Raw genomic sequence first — 22830 nt, forward strand, 5'->3', positions numbered from 1 at the left:
TATCTCGCAAATAAGTCTCTTCATCTTTAGTCGATCGAATCCGCATCAGTCAATTGTCACTATTTTCTTGGGATTAAAATATCGTTTTACATTCGAGACTGAATATTATTAAAAACTCTCCAGGACCTTTGCGAACCACCACTTGGTGCAACTTCCCCGTGTTAAAATGATAGTTTATGAGGCATCATTATTACTGAAATCATTTTTTTGAAATTTATTTTAAGAAATGACTTGCGCCGTATTGTGAACTGTTGTTGTGATGTGTTAACTGCTTTTATAAACTAAATTAACGAGGCATTTATCCCTGCTTTTTGCCTTATCCCGGGCATGCTCCGTTCCGACTGAAATCATACTATGCATTTTTAGGGGATTGTGGATGACGAACCTTTTACAAAACATTTACTATTCGGCGTTATTTTCTATGGTATATTTCCAATCAATTTTGGGTTGATTTTTGTTGCGCAACAGCAGACATTAGCTATGATTGCATGGCTATTTGCATCTGAGTGAATCTTGTCATCTTTTTTTTAGGTTTGTAAACATGCTGGTGTCAGCATGTGCTGACTGATTCCTTGTTTATCTCAGTATAGTACCATGAAGCAAAATATTGTGCAATCGAAAAATACAGAGTAAAGGTAATGTCTCATCGTTTGTTGTCCATCACAGTATTTGTATTTGAATAACTGTAAACACAAAACGATGCCCTAAATAAATATCGACGGATGAAGGAGATATATGATGATCGATTATATTGATTAATGACTAATTCCAAGCATGAATTATGTCCGTATTCCACTTAATAGTGTATCTTCTTGTCTATCATCTCATCATCATTCTTGTCCATCTTCTTATCTATTATTAGCAATACACAACTGGCACGGTGATGTGACGCATGGACTAGCGCTAGATGTGGGAGACTGCGTGGAAATACTCGAAGAAACAGCCTACTGGTTTCGTGGCACATGTCCACGGAAGCCTCGCAAGGTGGGACTGTTTCCAAAATCGTACATTCATCTGAAAGACCTCTCGAAGGTGGATCCTGTGGTTGCAGAATGCACGCTAGTGTTACGCGAGTGGTCCGAAATTTGGAAGCGATTGTTTGTGGTGAGTATCAGCTGATATTATCAATTGTATGCAAATTTCAAACGATGTCCACCTATCCGCAAATGTAGGAACGCGAGGAATACAAATTTACGTCACTGCGCAAGGTAATGCTGGCATTGCTCGAAAGCCGCCGAGAGCTGTTAAGCTCTACGCTAACCCAGGATCAGACTTATGAGCTGCAAATGAAAGTGATATCAAAAATTGATTGGGGAAATCGGTAAGTACAACATGTTATTGACAAATCATCTTATTATCATGTAATTTTAAAAAAAGATGAAAGAACTTTGATACAAAATAATATTTAATATTTCATTTTGTTATAATCGACACACATTGACGGCCATCAACCGATTTGTCTCAGTTTAATTTATTTTATAGGCCTGATTATCTCTTACAAAAAAAGTAAAAATATACGGAAAAGTCTCAAGACAAGCTTGTCAATACAAACGGAAAAAATCTACATAATGAAACCATTCTTGTGACAGACAAGTTTCGTTAAGCAATTTTTTTCGATAAAATTTTCCAAATCAATCTGTCAAAGTGATGAAACCAACAAAAATAAAGCCAAAAGTTCAAACAACTGTTCTTGTTGAGAAGATATTTTGTATTCTAGATGAAATTTAGAATATCAAGATGTTTTTTTTTTTTCAAATCATGTGACGGATGATTATAAAAGAACGGAAGATCTTACTAAACAACGTCTGATGCTTCGTAGTATGGTCGATCCTTTTGGTACTAACCAATTAAGCGTAAGTTTATCTTGTGACTTTTGTGTAAAATCTTTTTGATATGTTCTCGTGGTTGTTTTTTTCAGATTTCAGAAAATTTTCGTCTGTCGAAGGGAATTTTCCTCGATATTTATATATTACTCGATATCCCTGCGATTACCAAAAAGGAACCGGGAAAGATTTTAATATAGCAATTGCTCAACCAACTTTCTTCGTGGCATTTAACAAGTGTTTAAATATTTTAGAAGAAACGTTGCCGCCCAAAACCATTTTATTAGAAACGGAACCAAATGAGCAGCAAGATGCCTGACGATATTTTTTTTCTCCCGTAGTTGCATCCTTGGCTTTCTGAATTAAAATACTCACATTTTGATTGGAACTGCATAAAAAAACGAACTCGAAACACACAGGAACCAGTGAGTTTGGCGCCTTTCCGTTTCGAATAGCTGACGGAAAACAGTTTGACAAATATGAGTCTCCGTTTGTGTTTGAGAATACAAATTCTTGACAGTGTACTTGTAAGTTTGCCTTTCGTTAAGTTTTTTTTTTCCAATAGATAATACAAACGGCTGTCATAATTCGAATCTTCCGTTTTTGACAACTTGTCTTGACAATTTGTATGTGGTAATCAGGCCTTATATTTCTATCCACCTTGTATATTGGGGCGGCCCGGTGGTGTAGGCGACAGCGGTGTCGGTCTTCAAACGGCAGGACCGGGGTTCAAATCCCATCCGGACCGCCGTAGTGAGGACTGACTAAGCAACTAGGTGGTATCGGCAGTCTAGTGCCCTTAGAGGTCGTTAAGCCAAGAAGAAGAAGAAGAAGAAGAAGAAGAATTGCATATTCGTGTTTATCCATAGTGATGCATTGTATCTTACAAATCATTATGACGAAGAACACAATTGAATGTTGTTTAGTCTATTCAAGCTTTTTTGTTAAATTAATACTATTTTTTAATCGAAGTAGAGCATGTTCTCTACAGAATTGTTGATATCGGGCCGTCCGTAGAGAATATTTAGTGTTCACTAACAATAGTGAACATGAGTATAAACGTTTCATTTATTTAAGTAAACTTTGGTAAGTAAACCAGTAAACAGTTCAGTAATGTCTGGAAAATGGTCATTGAATATTAAAAAAAAAACTACACAAAATTAGTTTTGCTGTATTTTTTTATAAAACTGCTTTACTACTGTATTTTTTATAAACTTGATTTCATAAGAAACCTTCGGTCATGCCAATGTACAAAAAAGACAATATAAGCAAATGTATTGAAATAAGTCTGAGAAAAAATCTTCACGAAAAGGATGGGTTCGCTTTATACCAAGGCTCATGCTCCAATGTGCATCTTTTGTCACGTAATAGTCGTTGGCATGTTTATTATCGTAATATTTCCACCGTGCTTTAATTCCCTATTGACAAAATTGCCTTAATAACTACTGCTAAGTGATTTTTCAATACAAATTTGTCTTAGTTGGCGAATTTACAAAGATTTTGTTAATAGGGATTTTAATAGAATTACCATATACGATAACGGCAATAAAAATACAGGGCTGGATGATTGTTCAAATAATCTTTATGGTATATATGGTGCGCCTGTGAGTATGCAATGGTTGTAGCATACAACATAAGCCCACGCGAGCACCCGGTTTCACGGGTTATTATTGCAGATGAAACGGATTAATTTTTGAAACCTAAATCTGCACGACGCATGGTCACTTCATGAAAAAAAAAACATAAGCAAACATAAGATTTCGGTTGTGTCGCTTTACCTTATTATTGCTTGCTAATTGCTAGGCCATGCTGGTCATATAATTGTTTGTAAGAGTGTTTTACACTTCGTGGCCAAATAGTAAATCCGTGGAATCCGTGAAATCCGTGGGCTGAGATACATATTCATCGATGGTTGTTTTTATGTACGATGATAAATTTAGAAACTCTTTCTAATCTGCGTTGTGATATGCGTGCTAGATTTTTTTTTTGCTGGGCCATGCATGGTGCATGCTGCTCACTGTTGATTGGTGCAACTGCTTGTTTGCAGAATCGGGAATTTCAGCCGAAACCAATCGGTCGTAATCCACCGCCAACTGTGGTTTGTCCGCATCACCGAGGATCAGCAAAGAGTGAACATGGAGAGGACCACGTTTTTGATACTCAATCACATGTATGCGTGCGATCTGAAGCCCAAGCACTCCCTCCGAAAGGTTCTGCCTCAGGCTTAGGAATAACACGTGAAGTGAGATCTGGTCGATCGGATCGGATCTTGCTGCCGTGGTAATAAAGACTCGATCACCAAGAAGAAATCAGGCTTAACAATCGCTCGTACAATAGCCATTGAGCCAACGATCTCCGCCAGGAAACGCCTTGTTTGGCCTTGTTCAGGTGCTCCATTTCGCAACTGCTGGTCGGCTGATCCGGCAGAGTCCATAATGCTAGCGTATGCATCAGCACGTAGTTGCGCCTGATGGTCTCGTTGACATGTTAGGCGTTGCTCCTCGATTGTACAACTCCGATCCACACAGTACTGCTGCATAAGTCGTCCGGAGCAAAGGATCAATGACTTGTCTCCTCATATTCTCAAGGAGTAATTTGCTTCGATGTGGCAAAGTCATTCTCACGAACCTCGGCCACGGCACCATCATCGCCTGGTGATATCGTCAGTGCGCGTTCACGGCGCTGTGAGAATTCTGGTGCTACGGTTCTGCAGGAAAATATGTCACCGACTTCATCGTCAGTTGCACGATTATAGCGGTGCATATCGAGACCGTGCGATGATCAGGTTTCGTGGATTGTCATACGTTCGTACGCATGCCGGAATTTTGCAGGTACATGCCCAGGACAACAATCAAGCGCTCCAATCCGATGACACAGGGCACTTCGGAAACTTTATGTGTACTGCTCTCGTCCATCTGCCACAGTGTGGTCCTGACGTACACGGTCATCCGGTCGCACGGCCGCACACGGAGAAACATTGTCATGAAAACGTCATAAACATCATGAATACGGAGAAACTGCACATCCAAGTAGGGGTAAAGTCTACTCTAGTCTGCGGCGTCGGCCTTTTCCATACAATTTGTATGGAGAAAATTTTTACAACCAAGTAGGGGCTAAAACTACGCCTTTGCCCGTTGTAGTATTTGTATAGCGATCTGGATACTGAATACTGGAATCATGAAAACAACAAATGCGTATGAAAATCAGACGAAACGCTAAATGAACGCATTCTATCCACAAGATAGGGAGCTAAATCAGGCTTCGAAACACCTCATAACAAAGTGGCTTTTATGAATGACCTAAGAAGATTCTCGCCTCCAGTAAAAAAGAAGATACATTTTTGAATGCAATTCAACATTCTCATACGATGTCTTGGTAAAATGATATCTGCTGACATAGTGCTAAAAAATAACATAATAGAACGATACGTTCAACATTTTTCTCGTGCTTTTCTAAAAATGCGGGGCAATTTATTCAAAACCTAGATAAGCTTTATTAGTTTTCCTCTTAATTTTATCAATGTAATCACAATTAGAGCATGCAAAAATGTTTGCGCTCACTCTTGATCCTTCCTCGTTTCTCGTTCCTCGTTTGTGTCCTGTGTATACTCGTATCATTACATCTATACGGATACAACTGATGATTCGTTTCACCGATCGACATATCGGCAAGCATATAATCTAATTTTTTATTTGTCAAAATGTCTAATCGTATATTATTGCTTACGTTTTCGAGTGTATTAGCGACCATATGCTACGTTAAAATGTTTAAATTTCGCTACAGTATACAACTGTATGTTTTGACTGATGTAAACTATCTAAAAGAGTCCTAAACGTATTTGCTTGTTTTAGTAATGCTGCCTTTACAGTGTCGTCGAGATTTGTCAGGCGAGGAGTTTGTTTTCATTAAGATTTTCCTTGGCAGAAGATACACTAGAAGTACGGAATGTAACACACATCGTTTCTAATCCATACGTACTGAAAGAATCGTATCGAGATTTTGTATTACATCAAAACTAGGAATTGAAAGTATGGTTGGTTTATGGTTTTGTACTGATTGTAATTAGATGGCGTAATTTCGAGAACGAAGTTTCCACGACCATACCTGCTTTCTGGCATTCACATGCTCTCAAGATCGCACAATTGTATCAAATGTTAACTATGTTTGTGTCGTAAGGCAGTTTGTTTACGTTGTTTTTTTTTCTCATGAGATAAAAGTTATTTAAAACCTAGTTTTTGAGTGTTTGCCATTAGGATAAAAGGTTCCTACGTTTAAAATGATTGTTTTTGAATTTCTTATTTTCTTATTGCTGTACGTAACATTAGTTTCTACTGTGAATGCTGTGATTTGTTGATGTGTAACGGTCTTTTACGCTTACAATATGTGATTGCGGGTGTTATTATTCTATGGCATTTGATAAATTTATTGAACATGTTGATATAACACAAAATTTGCATTGTCCTCGATTCGATCATCTATATACGACAGAAACTTTGCCAAGAACGGGAGATTAATTTTTCTATCTTTTTTTGCTCATATTTTGCTTTATTTCTTACAATTGCAGTTGCAAAAAATGCTATAATTTGGATGTTGCTCAAAAAATTGGTTTAAAAGAGTGGTAAAATAAATGTTATCCTTGCATAATCCGCTATAATGCGTCACTGAATACTAATAAAAAAAAACACGTAGTACACCACATGCCAGTCTTCTGTTGCTTTTTCTACTACATTATCTCTATCGGATGGCGGCAATATTCCTACCATGGAGAAATTATTCGCCACACCGATGAAAACCCTTAAAATGCGTTTTGTTTTTAAATTTCACTTTCTAATTATTTTTTTTTTTAACACAAACACTACTCTCACCTCAGTAATGAATTGGACAAAACCTTACCCAAACAACATTTCGATTCCTTTCCGCAGCTTAGTTGAATCGTATGCCCGGCTGTAGGATGATTACTTGTAATTTAAAATTGAGAAGTAGTTCGTCTTAAACTATACAACTGCTTTTTTGTACACCTTTTTGCGGAGGCGAAGTTCGGCAGAATTCTTACTGGTCGAACGTGCGTACGTGGAGCTATATCGTAAATTTCTGATCACGTTTGCTCACGGGTTTCGGGGAGGCAGACATTATTTAAGCTTCGTAGTCCTGATGCAATACCTCCTTTTCCTTGTCTGTTTACATTATTGTTGCCGAGTGTCGTGTAATATTAAAGACAGCATCGATTTTCCAAAATTTCCCATGATGATGTACCGTCGATCACGTGTGTGGTAAAGATGGTCCAAAAATTGGAAATAAATGTTTTGATAAGTTAGCAGGATTGTAACAAATTTTGGTGCTTGAACGTTCACACTGACGCACGCACAAGTGACACCCAGCTTTATGGTTCATCTACGTTCTACTCATGCATGAACATTAAATTGAATTGAACTAAGTGTATGTTGTTTTAGTGGAAAACTATGTATCGGTGCGAACTTGTGCTAATTTAAACGCTCAACCATTGAGCAATGCTACTCATCAAACTCAAACTAGGGTTGCACGTAATGGAAATGGATGAGGGAAAGGTCCAAAAACAAGTTCTAGCTAAAGGTGTGTGTAATACGCGGTGCTAGGTATCTGCTGCGGGAGCCCACCATCGGAAGCCTGACCACAAACCGTGCGGCAGATGGGTGAATTGGGTTAGGTTTCAGTTTCTTTACCGTATTTCTCGATCGCCGGATACATGGGTGCCATTTCTAGCGTCGACGGTGCCGAGGGTGTATCGCCCGAGATTGGTCGGCTTTCGTCCAGCATGTTGATGAACGTGTGCAGCATCTCACCGTACGAGGTAACGTTGAGATTTTGACCAAGCAGATGAATCATGAGGAAATCGCCAATCTGCACGCGGCGAATAAGATTGCAAACGTCCACCGGGTTGGCTTTTCGGAAACGACGTCTAAGTACGGCTTCTCGCGTCGTGGGCATCATCACGATGGCGGCCGAATACACGATGGCCAAACCGGAAGCGACGGCAAGAATGATGAACCAGAACCTGGATGGATGGGATAGAGAGCAAGCAGATGAATCATTGAGGTGGATCAATATCGGCAGCATTGATAATGCACTGCAATCGCTATACTCACCATAAGAAAATGTAAATCTTTTCATTTAGAATGTTTAGAGCCAGTACGCAGAGTGCGTCGTGCTTTTGAATGCTTCCCGAAGAACCATACTTGTGGAACGTACATTTAGTCACTCGCGGGAATATCTGTGCAATAAAGGAACATATTGTGTTAGCCATCATAGGAGTTATTTGCTGGGCGTTATAGATTGTAAGCCTTACCTCAATCATAGGATCAGAACGATTTTCTTGGTTCATATTCGAGAATCTTAGCACATCTGATCCGTAGGTTAAGAAAGCACCACCCAAAAATTTGTCAACGAAGAAAATATTGCCCACCTTTAAATGAAAATAATGTGCAATCAGTTATCATAAGCAATAAGTCATTATAGTAAGATAGGAAACGTTGCAGTTCGAACAGTTTTTGCACTTACCACATTGATGAAATTGAGTGCTTCACAAATGAAATATCCAAACGAATACGTGTTGTGCGTGTTGGCACTGTCGTACAAATATTGAGCCAATCGCTCATGGCGCACCTTACGCTCTGCCGGGCTTGCGGTCGAAACTCCTCGCATACCTTCGGTGATCATACGCATGCGGCCCTCTTCCCAGTTTTTCCAAATCCAATGCGGTACGTAGAATAGCAGACCCTGGAAGAACAGCATGAACGGTACCCACTGGTAGTAGCTGTGGTACGTTCGTTCCTGGTTATCGTTTCCTAGCCCGGAGTGGGCTACCTCCGTCCCCATCGCGCGCCCGTGCTGACCGGGCAGGGTAAACGTGTACGTAATCCAGCAATAGGTATTAATCACATGCCCGGGTACGGCTCCATCGTTTATGCAGGATATCGGATCTCCGATCAAATTGTTCGCTGTGACGATAATGCAGCAGGCAAATAGGATCGCACTGGTGATGCGATAGTGGCACCGGAATACCATATTATCAATGATAGCCTTATCGTGCAGGTAGCGCACTTTCACGAACCCAGCCACAGCTGAGACGAGTCCAAACACAGCCATGGTTGTTGATCGTTAGTGTTGGTATTGCCCTCTACTTTAAAATAGCTGCAAGAAAACGTTAAGTAAGACATAATTAAAAGCTGCTGCGTGTACAACATTGTAAATCTACAAAAACGATATTATCGCTGCCCCATCTGTCTTTCTGTTCGTTTGGATGCCAGTATGCACGCGTTTACATATTAGTTCCTGTTGGGTGGGTTACGTACGGGGCGGACAAATGGTTCGTTGAGTTGAATCGCAGGATTTGTATTTTGCAATGCCGATTGGTGCTAGTTCTATGCGACAGCGCAAAATGCAGCGGCACCTTCAATGTCAAACTCATTGTTTCATCAGATCAATCCATCAGGTTGAATGCAGTTCTACTTTAATCCAATTCCAACCGCGACTCCCACCCGCCCGATTCAGAAACGCACGTGAAATCACGGGTAATTGCGCTTGGCATCTGTGCATACGATCGTCGACGCTGGTCTGCTGTCAAGTGTCATCGTGACACTTCAGATTGTTGTATAGCGGCTGCCGAGAGTAGCACACCTGACTGACCGCCGCATGGAACCGGGACGGTGATGAGCAACGTGGTTTTTTTTTGTATTGCATTTATTAATTCTGATGTAACGGGTTTGCTACGGGAATAGAATATCTGCGGTCGGCGATGCGGGTTAATTTTAAATTTGAATTAACGATATCGGAAGCGCAAAAACAACGGAACAAGGTGCCAACCGCAATTAAACGCAGCAATGCAATGCTGTGCAATGTGTCTGAGGCTGGGCTTAATGAGATTTTGTAAGCGAGAGTCAGGTTAAATAGATAAATTGTTTCACTCAAGTGTTTTTCTAGTTAACAACTATCACTAACCTAACCTCCACAAAATGTGTCTTCGCATCCATGTGCCATCTTTCCTTGGCATCCTTGATTTAAATTTCCGGTAGGTCGATGTCAGTTCCTTTGTGGTTAAAATTGGCTCCACTTTTGCCTAGAGCATAAGGACTCTCCAAAATGTCAGCAAAATCAAGCATTTCGTTGAATGAAGAGGAGCAAAAAGATATACTCAAGGTTTGTTTTTTTCTTTTTGGCATTGGATCAAGGTTCCATTTTTCCTTTTACTTAATGTCTATTAAATAAACATTCGCCATTCTCTTCTCATAGCCTATAGAGCGCTATAAAGATAGAAACAGTGTGTAGTGTTTAGTTTGATAAGCAGCAGCTCTTCATAAATCGCCAAAGTAGTTGACCAAATATTTGTTTCCCATTTAGACTGTCCCATACGTTTCGTTCAAATTTGAACAGCACATAAACATTGCGCAACTTAGCATACACACTGGCATACATTCGCGACGACGCCCGGAGGTGAACAAAAAAAAACTTAGAGTTCGAAATCGTACGCTACGTTTAAAATGGCTATCGCCGTCCAGTCACGATCACCTATTTTTTTAGGAAGAACTGAAGTGTTGCTGAACCACGCGGACCGCCCCACTCCTATCTGAGATACTCTATTTTTTGTGAATCTTTTCAACACTTTAACATCGCTGTGTTGCAGCCATTTGTGTTGATAATGAGGCTCTCACGATTATTTGGCACGTTTTTAATTGTGCTCGGCCAGGTTCTGAGCGCGAAAGAGTGCGCGAAAGAGTGCGCGAAAGAGCAACGGTGATCAGCAAACTCTTTGGCTCTTCATGTGATGTGATATGTTATAGATCACTCAGCCCAGATTTACATGTCCGGTTGAGACACGACACATGACACTGTTGACGAGTGGAACGCGAAAAAGACGCGATCCAAATGCTCTGATCCTCTGTCCAAAGTTGGCTGAGAACCCCACCATTGTTCAGCACGTGGTTTCTATTCAGTAAAACAAGGTGGATGTAATAAATTTTCACTATTGCCGGCTATTGTGTTTGTGCCGTGCACTTTGGAAACATGATCGCTGCCGGCCGTAATGAATGAAGTGCTCTTATCAGGGGTTTTTGTTCCCATTGGTGTCATCGTTAATTAACCGGCACGAAGTGAAGCATACAGAGTAAATTTCGAATGCTGGCAGAGGGGAGTGGGAGACGAAAATGTAATGTTTTGTTTGCTCCATCCAAGGGCAAGGGCATGTTGAGCGCTACCAGCACAGGGAGAAATGTTTGAATCTGCGAATTTGCATTGTGGATACAGGAAATGGAAATTTCCGTTTCCAGTTGATTTGGGAAATGGTTTTGAAAGCTTTGGGCGATAAGTTTGCTGATAAGCAAAATTCGGTTGAGAGTTTTCTGGAGAAAGGAATGTGCTGTTATGCTCACATTGTGCATGGTTCTCGTAGCTTTGGCTGGACGCGGCCTCATCATAAAGCGTTGATAAGACGTGAAACATGATTTTTGTGGAGAAACTTGATGCATTGTAGACATTTTGTACAACTCAATGTACAATAAGAGGAACCAAAACAGTGTAATTGGAAACGAGAACTGCATGTGGCCAATGATTGTACTTTGCTGCTAGGTTATCGTTCAAGTCCAAAGGCTAGCCAAGCCAAATGTCATAACAATGCGTTGAAAGTTCTCCTCTGTGTTCTGTTCAGCCTACGATCAACTACTTTGCACTACCGCAAAGCAAGGATTTGGTTTGCTAATCATAAAGAAACAGCAGCGAAAAAGTTCATTATAAGTAAGATCATCTAGAAGTTCTCGTTTCTTCAATGTTCAATGTTAGATGCTTCAAATTCATTTTCAACCAACACGAACTCTCGATCGTAAAACATGACAATATGGCCGTCCGTCGACCCCACACTGCAGTGCTTCTTCTTCAGTGCTGCGTGCGTTCCCTTCGCAGGAAGAACGTTTTACCTTCATTCCTGTATGGTCTTGTGTTTTTCTCATCCCTCATCTCCCTGCTCTTCTCTCCGTACTGTCCCTTGCTTTCGTTCTTTCTCCCTTTTGTTCGTTCATTTATCGATCGTTGCTTCGTTTTCAATGCTGCGGCTCCATTTTTCGTTCGTTCGACATCATATCTGAACGGAATTGAGAAGCCGCGCAGTAATACACCGGGAACACACGGCGCTGCTGTAACGATAAATCATTTCTGCTGTTTGTGTGTTGCGACTCCTTCCATCGCATTCCGTTCCTCCTGGTGTGTTCGGCTTGATCCGAGCGAGGGTGCTGAGGACGTGCTGTGGTAGCGATGGAGGAGCGCGTTTGGAACGCGCAACACGGGAAGAGCGCACTGTTCTTTGTTGTTGCCATGCCGATAAATCTATGGGCCATTCGAGCGAATGCATCCCGCGATCCTCTGCACATAAAACCGGAATAGTAGCCGCCCAGCACAATCAGCAGCAAAAGATCAAAGTTCCAACTCTTTCTTTGTGATGAATCATTTCAGTTCTAGCAAAGGTAACAGGAACTGCTTGCTTTTTTGTTGTTGTTGTTGTTGCTTTGCAATATTCCAGCATACCAACAGCAGCAGCAGCAGTTCATTGTGCTAAAATTCCCCATGCCCCAACTGTTTTGTCTGTCTCCCGTGTTTGCATAAAGGAAATGATCAAACAACTGGCAAATTAATTTTTTTAACACATTTTTATGCTTTTACTCACAGACACAGACAAGCGATCGTCGTCGAACGCAGTGCATAAAGAAATGCTCAAAAGACACAAACTCGTTTAGGCGTTTGCAGCTCTCGCTTCGAACGTCTTGCAACATCATGGCACTGGCGCAACCACAGCCAAAGTGGTACAGAGAGTCAGCGACAACGGCAACGACTGTCCTGATTCACTGTCCAACCACAAGCAAAGCAATGCTAACAATTTGCCATGTGTTTTTGCAAGCCATGTGATCTAGGGGAATTGAATATGCATGGCTTTTTTAAAAAAGAAAAAGGAAAAATCCGCCTATTTTAACTCTCTAGAATCCCTGAATAACTTGGCCAGGAGCCTGTATGCTCCTTTGGTTGTAAAAACAAATAATTCTATTCGTCTTTATAATTTATAATTTTAACTTAAGTGAACGCCACTATGATCTACAAGCATCAAACGACTTTGAATGCGCATATGTGACTTGCATGTGTGAAAATGAAATGATCAGCACTATTTTTCAACATCAGTGACACTTTTTTTTTGCAAGTCAACGACATGCACAGTTATGCACTTGGCGCGTGCTGTTAATAGCGACCCTTCCTGCTGCTTTGCTTTGGATTTATGGCCGTTGAAAGTGGTGGCAAAGCAGTAGTTGCTGCAGGAATCTTGTCTATGATAATTGCTCCACTTCTTGCACGTTAATCAACCGTAAATAACTAGGTACGTTTGGATGTGATAGTGCTAAAAAGAAAAAAGGTCTGCAATTTTACAAACAACACCCCTATCTCCGGGGGTAAGTGTATAACCCGGCGTTGAGCTTACATGTTGTACTAGTTAGCTAGAAAGTGTCATTTGCGTATTGACAAGAGACAGCAAAGATAAATCGACGAGCCAACGTTTGCCTGTTTTTTTGCGCTGCTGTTGCTCGAGCCGTAGATGAGACAACAAACAGAAAATCGTTTGAATGTAGGTTGCACTAGCCAAGATACGGGTGCAGCAATGCCTTCTATCAAGCAAGTAGCAGCAACAAGACGAATGTCTCTTCGTACGTGACAAACTGCGTGACAAGCTACAGAGACTGAACCAACACTATTTTTAGGCTTTTTTTTATGTCATTATTACCAGCAGAAAAGTGCATTTTTCTATCGGCTGGCTGCAGTGATGTACCCACCCATTATTGGGATTTGCTAGGGTTCATTTTGGTGGGACAATTCATACGGGTAGGAGACAGAAATTGACCTGTGCATGGCACCAGTATCAAGGAAAATGTGTAGGTAACGTTTGTTGATTTTTTTTTACAAATTCGTAGTTTAAGAGATGTGAAATATTTGGAAAAATTTCTTCATTTTAAAAGCAGCTGGATTAATGCCTTACATCGATATTAAGTTGCATACTTGTTTACCTATAGTCACAGCTCTACTAAACAGTCAATGAAACAAGTCAACATTAACGCACGCGTATCGTTTCTTCCCCAGGGTCTAGACCCCTTCAAAAGTAGCTGAAACACCAACGAAACCTAACCAACGCCATTCTGTGGGTAACAAACGAAGCATCCCGCTTCGTACCGATGAAGCGTACACTCGCTTTACTCTTCGTTTGAGTCCTTTGAATTCCGGTCTAGTTCCAAAATCGTCCTTGTGCGCGTATGATGGTTGTGTGCGTGTGTTTGGGGTGTTTGTAATGAAGGGTACATTTTTCGTAGGGTCGTGTCATGGCGCGTCTGATTTTTTGGGTATAGGTTTCCCCCTAATAGTTCACATTTACAACGCGTCTGTGTGAGTGTGTTGGTAATAATGTGTAATGCGTTGTGTCCTGTCCCTTTATAATGGCAGGTATAAGCTGAAACTGTTGCCATAATATTCCAGAAAGTCTCTCGATGAGACGTTTTCCCCATTAAAGCTGGGTCGGCATTAAGTTTTGTGAATCGATTTCACCTGGAGCCGTAAGAAATATTTGGTTGGTAGTAAATTTTGTCCACGGTAACAGCAAATTGTTGGCAATTGACCTGTAATAGTCCTCACAGCATGTTTATTTTTTGGGGGTTTTTTTTTCGTTGTTGTTGGTTGCTTTCCATCAGTTTAACAGTTTTGTTTGCTCACTTGCGATGAGAACCGGATGTATTTCGTTGGCACCGGTATCTTATTTACTTTTTCGTTACCAGCTGCATGAGACTGTTGGCTATCGATGCAGTTATGGCTTTCATGTATATACATATACGTACTTTTAAACACTTACACACACATGTATAACTTTGGAAACTCATTCATTTGTTAATTCTAAAGTGTACTGAAAGATGCACTTCAGACTTAAACCGGATTTGTGCCTTTATTCGAATTGGAAGTGACTATTCGTTTGATGGGCTTTTTTTTTTTTGAATGACAAGACGTTTTCACAATTTTATCCCCATCATCAGGTGTACTGTAAAGAATCGACAAACAACCGAAGCCCACCGCTTGTGACCTCCAAATTCGTAGAATGTTTTTTTTTTTAACTTTTGCAGTTCACTTGCTGTTCCGGTGCCGTTACAAATGATCAATTTTACTGTATCACATCCAAAGCCTTTTTATAGAGCACATCCGCAACACCATTCTATTGCTTGAACATCATTTACACTTGAAGCACACTGCATTAATTCATAATATCGTTGGATTTTTGAGATGAGGACACACAGTGTTGATGTTACACTAGCGAGATCTTATGTGTTTATCTGTATTGCTGTGTTATTTAAAACAACTGGAAGCACATGTGCGCGAATGTATGTTTTTTTTGCTTTCCTCCATGCGTATTGTGTTTGCTTGTACCCTTTGTAGACACATGCCATGCTTGCCCGCAGGCCCAGAAGGGAGAGACATTAACGAGGGAGAGACATACATTCGTGGCAAAGCAAGACACAGGACGCTGTACTACAAAGCAGACAGATAGAAAGACAGATGTGGCACGCGGGATACGCTTGACGGCTCGGACGGTTTACCTACTTCTTCTAATGCTCAAACGACGACAGCGCGACGGCGACAAACACGAAAAGAAATTGTGTGTACAACAACGGGGGTGAGGGATTTAATATGCTGAACAGTTTCACTTCACTAAAAAGATTCCGCGGCCTTTCGAGGCTTTGGTTTGCAAAGATCGGTTGTGCGTGTGTGGTTGAAGAAAGACTAAGCGCGGAGATCTTCGGAGATCACAAAAACACACGCTTACACATAGCCACGCACCTTACACACGAACAAGCACACATACACCGACGTGCACCTCACATACACACAAGCACAAATACACCTAACACGCGAACACGCTCTGGCACACGATCGCGAGCGCGAAAGCAGCAAGTCGGCGGTTGTAGGCAGCGGCAGCAGAAACAACAAAAAAATGAGATGTGATCTCCACTACTACTTGATCATGTTCGAACCGGGGCAGCGAAATCCGTTCCACACTGGATGGCGGACTCGTTGGAATTGAATGCAGCGTGCGGAAAAGTTCGTCGTGGAAGCGACGACCGCATCTCGACCGTAGAGGGGACGACGCGCGTCATTCGTGCCTGTATTGGTGACGCTTGCACACAAACACACACACACACACCACCCAATCCCACCCATCGGACTCCTGCCCCGTAGACACGTGTATGTTCGAACGAGATGGGTGTTTGCCCCGTCCCCCTTTTATGTGTGCGCTGCTTTATGCTGTTTTTATGCGTAGCACTGATGAGTGAGTGACTGCTGAGTGCCCTTCCAGTGGGCTTTCCTTCTGCACGCGTATGCGTGAAATTCCTTAGCTTTCCCATGTGTCGTTGAGCGTTGCCGTGGGACGGCCGGGTAGCTGGTCTGGAGCTTCTTGCGCGTTCGTTTCCCACGCTTAAGTTTACCTGTGTGAGAGATCGCGATCAGGCGACGACGGTGCGCTTTGGACCGGTTTCGTCCAGTGATCGAGTGGAGAGTTCATACTGGCAGCACTGCCACGAACACGGACGCTCGGGCGACGATTATCGGCCCCAAAGCTTCTGTTCTAAGATGCGTGCCAGTGGGGGCTAGACAAAGAAAAAAAAAAAAAGGGTGGAAAATCATGACACATAATCATGCGTAGATCCGTGTCCTATTCATCCGGGCATCAGCATAGCAAAGTAGGCCGTGACGGTGGGTTGAAAAGGCTGACTGACGCGCGAACGATCGTGCCTGCCCTGGCTGGTACCGGTGCAGGAGGAGAACCCTAACCTAAAGTGAGTTTTGGGGCTCGCCCGACTTCGGACTTGATGTGGCGGGTGTCGCCTAGGTAGGGTAGCATGCTTCTTTCCATTCGCTTGGGTGGAAAGGGAATACATATATCTGTGAATAAAAACGATCGTGGCGCTATCATGCGTTCCGTTCGTCCACCCGCGGGGGTTGTTTGAGGAGTTATCCGCAACACCGGTAGCATGAATCGAATTTCGGTGAACACGTTTCATAGTTGGGGTTTTTTTTAGATTTATTTTTTTCGTTTTGAAAAATGCTTCTCCCCCTTCTTCTTTCTTGATTTGAGAACGGATAGAGAGAGAGAGAGATAAAAAAAACCAAATTTTAGTTTTATACCTTCATTGTTGTTCGCTAAAATAACTACAAAGAGGTTTTGTAATTTGACGATTAAATTTAAAACATTGGTATAAACATAAACACAACATAAATGCGAAGCGCTAGCTGATGAAATTCCGTAGAAAGTGGTGTGAGATGTAGCACGTCTGCAAGCAATATTTCATCATGCAAGCCGTCACGACGAAGTACGTCGATTGGGTCGCGTCGGTGCCATGAAAAATCTCCCCCAACACCTTTTATGCAAATCAAACCTTTTGAATCGTTGGATCGTTGACAAATTTGGGAAAGTTGTCCACATTCCCTCTTTTACACACTATCGAAAGCAATTATCATTTTCGGGGTTTTGTTTTAACGGGGTAGCAATACTAAACTAAACATAACTAATTAAGTAATATTTGGAAATAACAAAAAAAAAAGATTTAAGCACGTGTTAACACGTGGTTGCGAAATTGCCTGTCTTTGTTTTCGTCGTGTTGTACCATTTTCCTCTAAACGTACGTTGAGTCATTCAAAGAGTGAATCAAATCGCAATGCGATGGCTTTCCTGTGCGATCCGAGCAGTAAATAGCTTCTCCAAAAAGTAAGACACGTCATCGATCACCCTTGTGATCGCGGTGAAGGAGTCTCCCGCTAGTCTAGTGGCGATGGTGATCGTCAAACTGACAGTCCTGGCCCTGTTATTACTCGCAGGCTTTATTATAAGCCGCGATCCCCGTTTTGTAGAAATCATAATTAAGGGTTGTTGGAGCTCTTTCACTCACAAAAAAATAGATAGAGACTTCGTGCAAAGTTGCTAGGGTTTTGAGCGTATTTACTATTTACACTTATTTGCTATTTCTCTTGTTTCGTTTCCTCACTACTAATGCGTTCCCGAATAAGGTAAACTCAACTTGATTTGGATTTATTTGCTCTCCTCTTCTTTTGCATGCATTTCATGCAAAATTGACCCAAGCAAACAGTTTAGTTTTGATGACGTTGCCATTTGTGTGGCCATTACCTTGGTTGTTATGTTGCTCGCGTACCGTTGTGTTCGTGCTGTAGGTGAAGGCGAGGGGTTTTTTTTTGGTGTAGCTTGAATTGCTCAATGCTAACAGCGTGGACATTGCGTACGGGTAGTTAAACAGAATGTCTGGCGTGCTAAAGTAGTAGTAAAGAGGTTTTTAAAACTTATTTTGGGTATTAAAAGAACAAAATATTCTTCATCCACCAAGAATAAGTTCTCAATATTTGATTACTAATACTATGGGGCAATGGTGTAGTACGTCCGCATTCCTGAGATTTAATACTGAAATGTGAATTTTGGCAAACTGTTTGCAAATAAAGCTTTCAAAGTGTGATAAAAGACAAGGGGAATGGGTTTTTACGGGTGTTGAATTTAATTGCTAATTTAAACCATCAAATTCGTTTCTTCTCTTTTGGTGTCGTTACAAAGGTTGGTCTGTTGGAAAAACGGACTGTCTGCTACAAATGGTCATTTGATAATTGCATGACTAGCAGGGAGATCGTGTTTCATCAGAGTACGATGCTTGACAAGTACATGTTTGGATGAACATCTGCACATACGAAGAGGAGCGATCCGAGGGTTGGCAAAAATTATCCAATCAAGCATAACTCCCTTTTCAACCTTACTAGACCAGTGTGGCTTTTAAACTGTTGAGATGCATATGTATGGCATTTAGCTTATGTTGACTAAAGCACAAGAAACAAATCCACCTTATAACTAGTATTAAAATAATGTTTTAAATTCGGAAAATTTGCAAAACACAGGTTACGACGTTCTGCATAGCAACGTGCAGCTTAGAAATGTAGATTTGTGTTATTTTTCTCCTCATAAGTGCAAAAGATACACGAAAAGAGCTCGAACTCGCACCATAGCCTCGTCGTGCATAAGTTCAACGAGATAACGTGATCTGCACAAGAAGCAGTCCGTGGAGAGGTCAAGCGAACCGTGTTAGCGATCTTGGACGTGGAGGCACATTTGCTTTGGTGTATGCGTGTGCGGACATGTGAACAGGCAAGAAGGGGCGCATACAACGCTCCAGAAACGCTGGGTGGGAGAGCTGAGTAAGTGTAGCTGGAGCCAGTTTCCGAACAAGTTTAACTCTTTTCCCAACCACCATCGCCCCATCGGGCGGCGATCCTTTCGCCATCCTCCGATTTTCGCAGGGCTCCATCTCGCACTTGCATTTTTAGCGAAAACCGTTTTCTTAGTCCCTCCGTTATACTCTTCGCAAATCGTCGTTGATCGTGGCAACGTGTCGGTTTGGCAGGGAAGATGGAATTTTTGGAACGCCATGACGACGGGATGCGTTTTGCACTTGATGATGAAGTTGGTGAGAAGAAGACGAAGTAGAAGGAAGGTAGGGCCGACGAGTTGGTCTTGCTTTTATTTTTTGTGCTGAAATATTTTATTTGCTCCATTCGTGTGGATAGTTCGTACCATTTTAGGGTTTTGTGTGCGAGAAGCATTGCCGCGGGCGATTACACTTCGCAAAATGCGATCATGCGGTAGGTAAGCGCAGAGAAAAGATGGCGTATGAAGGTGAACAGTAGGTACACGCAGATAAGCACAGAACGGAGCGGAGTTTCTGCCGATATGCTTCGGGACAGGGCGCGTAATGCAGACATAGGCGTCGCATGGTAAAACAAGACATGGAACGTATGCCCTTCCCTTGGTGGAGAAGGCGAAGAGACAGACCATATACAGTAAAGGTGGCTCGCCCGCCTTTTTGCTTTGCAAATCAAGCTGGCTAAATACGGTAGTTGTCAGTTGTTGGATGCTGTATCTCAAGAAGGATCCGGATGGTAGAAGCAATATGCAGTTTAAAGACAATGTATGTCTAGTTATAGCTCCTGATTCATCTTTTCATCGCAGTTAGTTTCATAAGAAGTAGAGTGCAAGCACAAAATGCACGGCCAACCAATGATTCTTGAAGCCATTTTTATTCCCCTGTAGTTGTTTCAGATAAATCAGTTTGTTTAAACTGAACAAACTACCACGCTTATAATTAACCGTATTGTTGAAATGTTTTTTAAATTGTATAACCGATCAATGTTATCCACATAAACGAGTTTTCTAGACCAATCGTCGCGACACAAATGTGGTTGTCCGTGACTTAATTTTGTCGCGTTTGATCCCTTGAAACTACCGTCGATACTCTGTGGTAGAACGTGACCACAGTATAGGTGGCTGCTGATGGATGCTGCAAGAATAATACTTATGCAAAAACATGACCGTCAGTTCACTACACATACTTAAACGTATGTGTGCGTGTTGTTTCGTAGAGCGAGCGGACTTTTATTGTAATTTCATTCCGTTTTGTGGCGAATGTAGCACGACTTGGACAGTTATGCATTGTTTATGACGATAAAACAAGTAAGAGGTGACTGATTCTTATTTATAATATAGCTTGTGCGTCTGACAAATGTAAAATATTGAACGTGCAACGTGTAAGAAGCTTAACAGTTTAACATTTGACGTAAATTTAATGATTCCGCATGATTATAGCAATTTATTGTAAAGCTCTCGTAATGTTTTGCTACACATCATTCTAATGAATTCATCAGTGAGAAAGATGTGTACCCTGTCTGTGACTAGCTACAGTCTTATGTCTATTTATTTAACAATACCGTTGTTTGCTTGTTGGTGTTGTGTTTTCACGTCTCGATGTATTATGTTCCTACAAATCGGGCCGAGAACATCGTAACGCAAGTTGTAAAACGTGTCTGCACGCAAGGAAAGAATAGCCAAAGGAGAAACATTTGAAAGGTGCTTGAAAGAATGAAACAGTTCACAATGTCTAGCACAGATGGAGCCAAACACAGCGTTAGGTACGGTGGAGTTTATTGACTTTGATTAAGTTGTTTGGGGCCTTGACGATGTGTGCGGCATGCTCGCACAGTGGAGAGTGTCCGTCGCTTAACGTCCGCGGTGATGAGCGTCCTGGTTTGGGGTTGTCGGGTTACAGACATCTCAAATGCCAGTGTCTCGCTCCGTAATATGTGCATAGTGCAATATGTTGTTGTTGAGATGTTTGATGGCAGTGTATAAAACAGAAAGCTTTTTGAACGTCAGCATCACGGACGCGCGTTTTGTGTGTAGGCAAGGCATCATTTCGATGCTGATTAGAACCACACGTCCCACTTCACTCAGGATTGGGTTCGTGGGTTCCGTAGTTGAAGCTTCAATCCTACGACTATTCAACGCAGCTACGGATCGATGAAGATGTGAACGCGGAGACGATGATGAAGAAGAACTTGAACTTGATTCTGCCTAATTTCCATCTGCTTCAATAACCCAAGATTACTTGCTCGGATCTTCTCTCTCTCTCTCTCTCTCTCTCTCTCTCTCTCTCTGTCTCTCTTTCCTTCCTTCCGATCTTTGCTGGTATGTCGTTATGCTGTACTGTGAAGTGTTCCGTGGCCGACTGTTATAAAAGCTGTTTGAAATTCATCTCTCTACCATGGTATGGAAAACCAGTTCTCATCTTCTGGTTGTTTCTGATATATCTTATCCCATTACCTTTTACCTCTTCTTTTTTTTCCGAAGGCTTCAGCAACGAACGCTTCCTGCACTGCAACCAAACGGTGGTCGGCGGTTCTCGTGAGGTTTCGCTTCTCGGTTTGTGCCTACGGTGGTCGGCGTTGGCGATTGTACACCTACATGCACAGCCAGAGGAAGCATGAACTGCAGCATATGGTGGCGATCCTGTACATCGATTCTCTTTCCGTTCCATTTTATTCGGCTTGGAACGAAATAATGGTCGGCTTATATGCTACCGCGCTACGACATCCATCCGTTTTATGTCTGGATTTTGCTGGCAGTTTCGTTTCTTTCGATGAGATGTAACTCACTTTATCATGCGCTACTGTTTTGCGCTCAAAACACGTCCGCTCGATCGGTCTGGTTCGTTTTCTTTTTTTTATTTAGTTCTTGGGATGGACTTTTCGTCTTGGCAAAATATTAATTTAACTGCCATAAATCAACACGTCACGTAGCGCACGGTGGGTATAGTAATTACATTCGGACGGTTTATGAAAAAGTGTGGCTGCAAATACCAACTACGGGAGAAGGTGCGTTTCAGATCCGTTGTCTGGAATGATTTGAATGGTTAAAATGACTTCGTTCGTTTGCTTCCAGGCATGGTCATAATGTTATGCGTTTTGATTGCATTTTTTACATTACCACACTGACACATTTAACTTGGCAGCTCGGTCGGTCACCTTCAAGCCATGTTGATGTTCCTACAGCAGGGGTGAGACAAACGGGTAGGGTCGATTATCAGCGGTAGCGTACTAAGTCATCACTGAACTGAAGCTGGCTGGCTACCGATTCTGTTCGCTTCCTTTCACTAAATCCCCAGTAGAGTGATACTGATAGATCGTTTCAGCGATTTAGTGGCGAGCATGTTTCGCTGGGTTTATTTTGCTGTTGTTTCTTTTAAGCTCGCTTGTGCCAACATCGCGTCGTCCTGTTGATGTTGATGGGGATAATTTGTCCGCCCACTTCACTAGTGGTTGCTATTGCGAGGTGTTAATTTAATGGGTTTACCACACCGAACGAGAACCGCTTTGTGCTAATTTTTCAATTAATACCATAGTGCCGGAATCACTTCGTTAGTATGTTGTCATCAGGTCTTGGACTTGGACGATCAATTTATGTGATCTATTGATTACAGGCGATGTTGTTTATAGTTTAAAGATAAAAAAGCTGCATAATTCATAAGGTACAGCTCTTTTTATAATGAAAATATTAAATAATATCATGAAGTAGTTAACGACAAAA

General features: G+C 41.7%; 2 protein-coding genes across 3 annotated transcripts in view; one reads left to right on the forward strand and one right to left on the reverse strand.

The window, feature by feature from the left end:
- LOC126556609 (dedicator of cytokinesis protein 3) overlaps positions 1-22830 on the forward strand; it is a 54701-nt gene that overhangs the window by 5877 nt on the left and 25994 nt on the right. The window contains exons 2-3 of the mRNA XM_050211952.1: positions 863-1104; positions 1173-1321. Coding sequence (XP_050067909.1) covers positions 863-1104; positions 1173-1321 — 391 coding nt within the window. The remainder of the gene's footprint in view (positions 1-862; positions 1105-1172; positions 1322-22830) is intronic.
- On the reverse strand, positions 6885-8959 carry LOC126558211 (innexin inx3). 2 transcript variants are annotated; one of them, XM_050214180.1, is made up of 5 exons: positions 8358-8959; positions 8146-8262; positions 7946-8070; positions 7523-7854; positions 6885-6997 (listed from the first exon to the last, which is right to left on the reverse strand). In XM_050214180.1, the coding sequence occupies exons 1-5, from the start codon at positions 8943-8945 to the stop codon at positions 6957-6959; spliced, it is 1203 nt and encodes a 400-aa protein (XP_050070137.1). In that variant the 5' UTR covers positions 8946-8959; the 3' UTR covers positions 6885-6956. The 2 variants fall into 2 exon arrangements, with proteins under 2 accessions (XP_050070137.1, XP_050070138.1); XM_050214181.1 differs by lacking the exon at positions 6885-6997 and having other exon boundaries at positions 7471-7854.

Source organism: Anopheles maculipalpis, chromosome 2RL (genome assembly GCF_943734695.1).
Source record: "Anopheles maculipalpis chromosome 2RL, idAnoMacuDA_375_x, whole genome shotgun sequence".
In the NCBI taxonomy this organism is placed as follows: domain Eukaryota; kingdom Metazoa; phylum Arthropoda; class Insecta; order Diptera; family Culicidae; genus Anopheles; species Anopheles maculipalpis.

Coding starts and splice junctions, on each gene's coding strand:
- LOC126558211 (XM_050214180.1), bottom strand. CDS start 8,945: ATGGCTGTGTTTGGACTCGTCTCAGCTGTGGCTGGGTTCGTGAAAGTG. Junction 8,071..8,145: donor GTTCTGATCCTATGATTGAG/GTAAGGCTTACA, acceptor TTTATTGCACAG/ATATTCCCGCGAGTGACTAA. Junction 7,855..7,945: donor AAGATTTACATTTTCTTATG/GTGAGTATAGCG, acceptor CCATCCATCCAG/GTTCTGGTTCATCATTCTTG.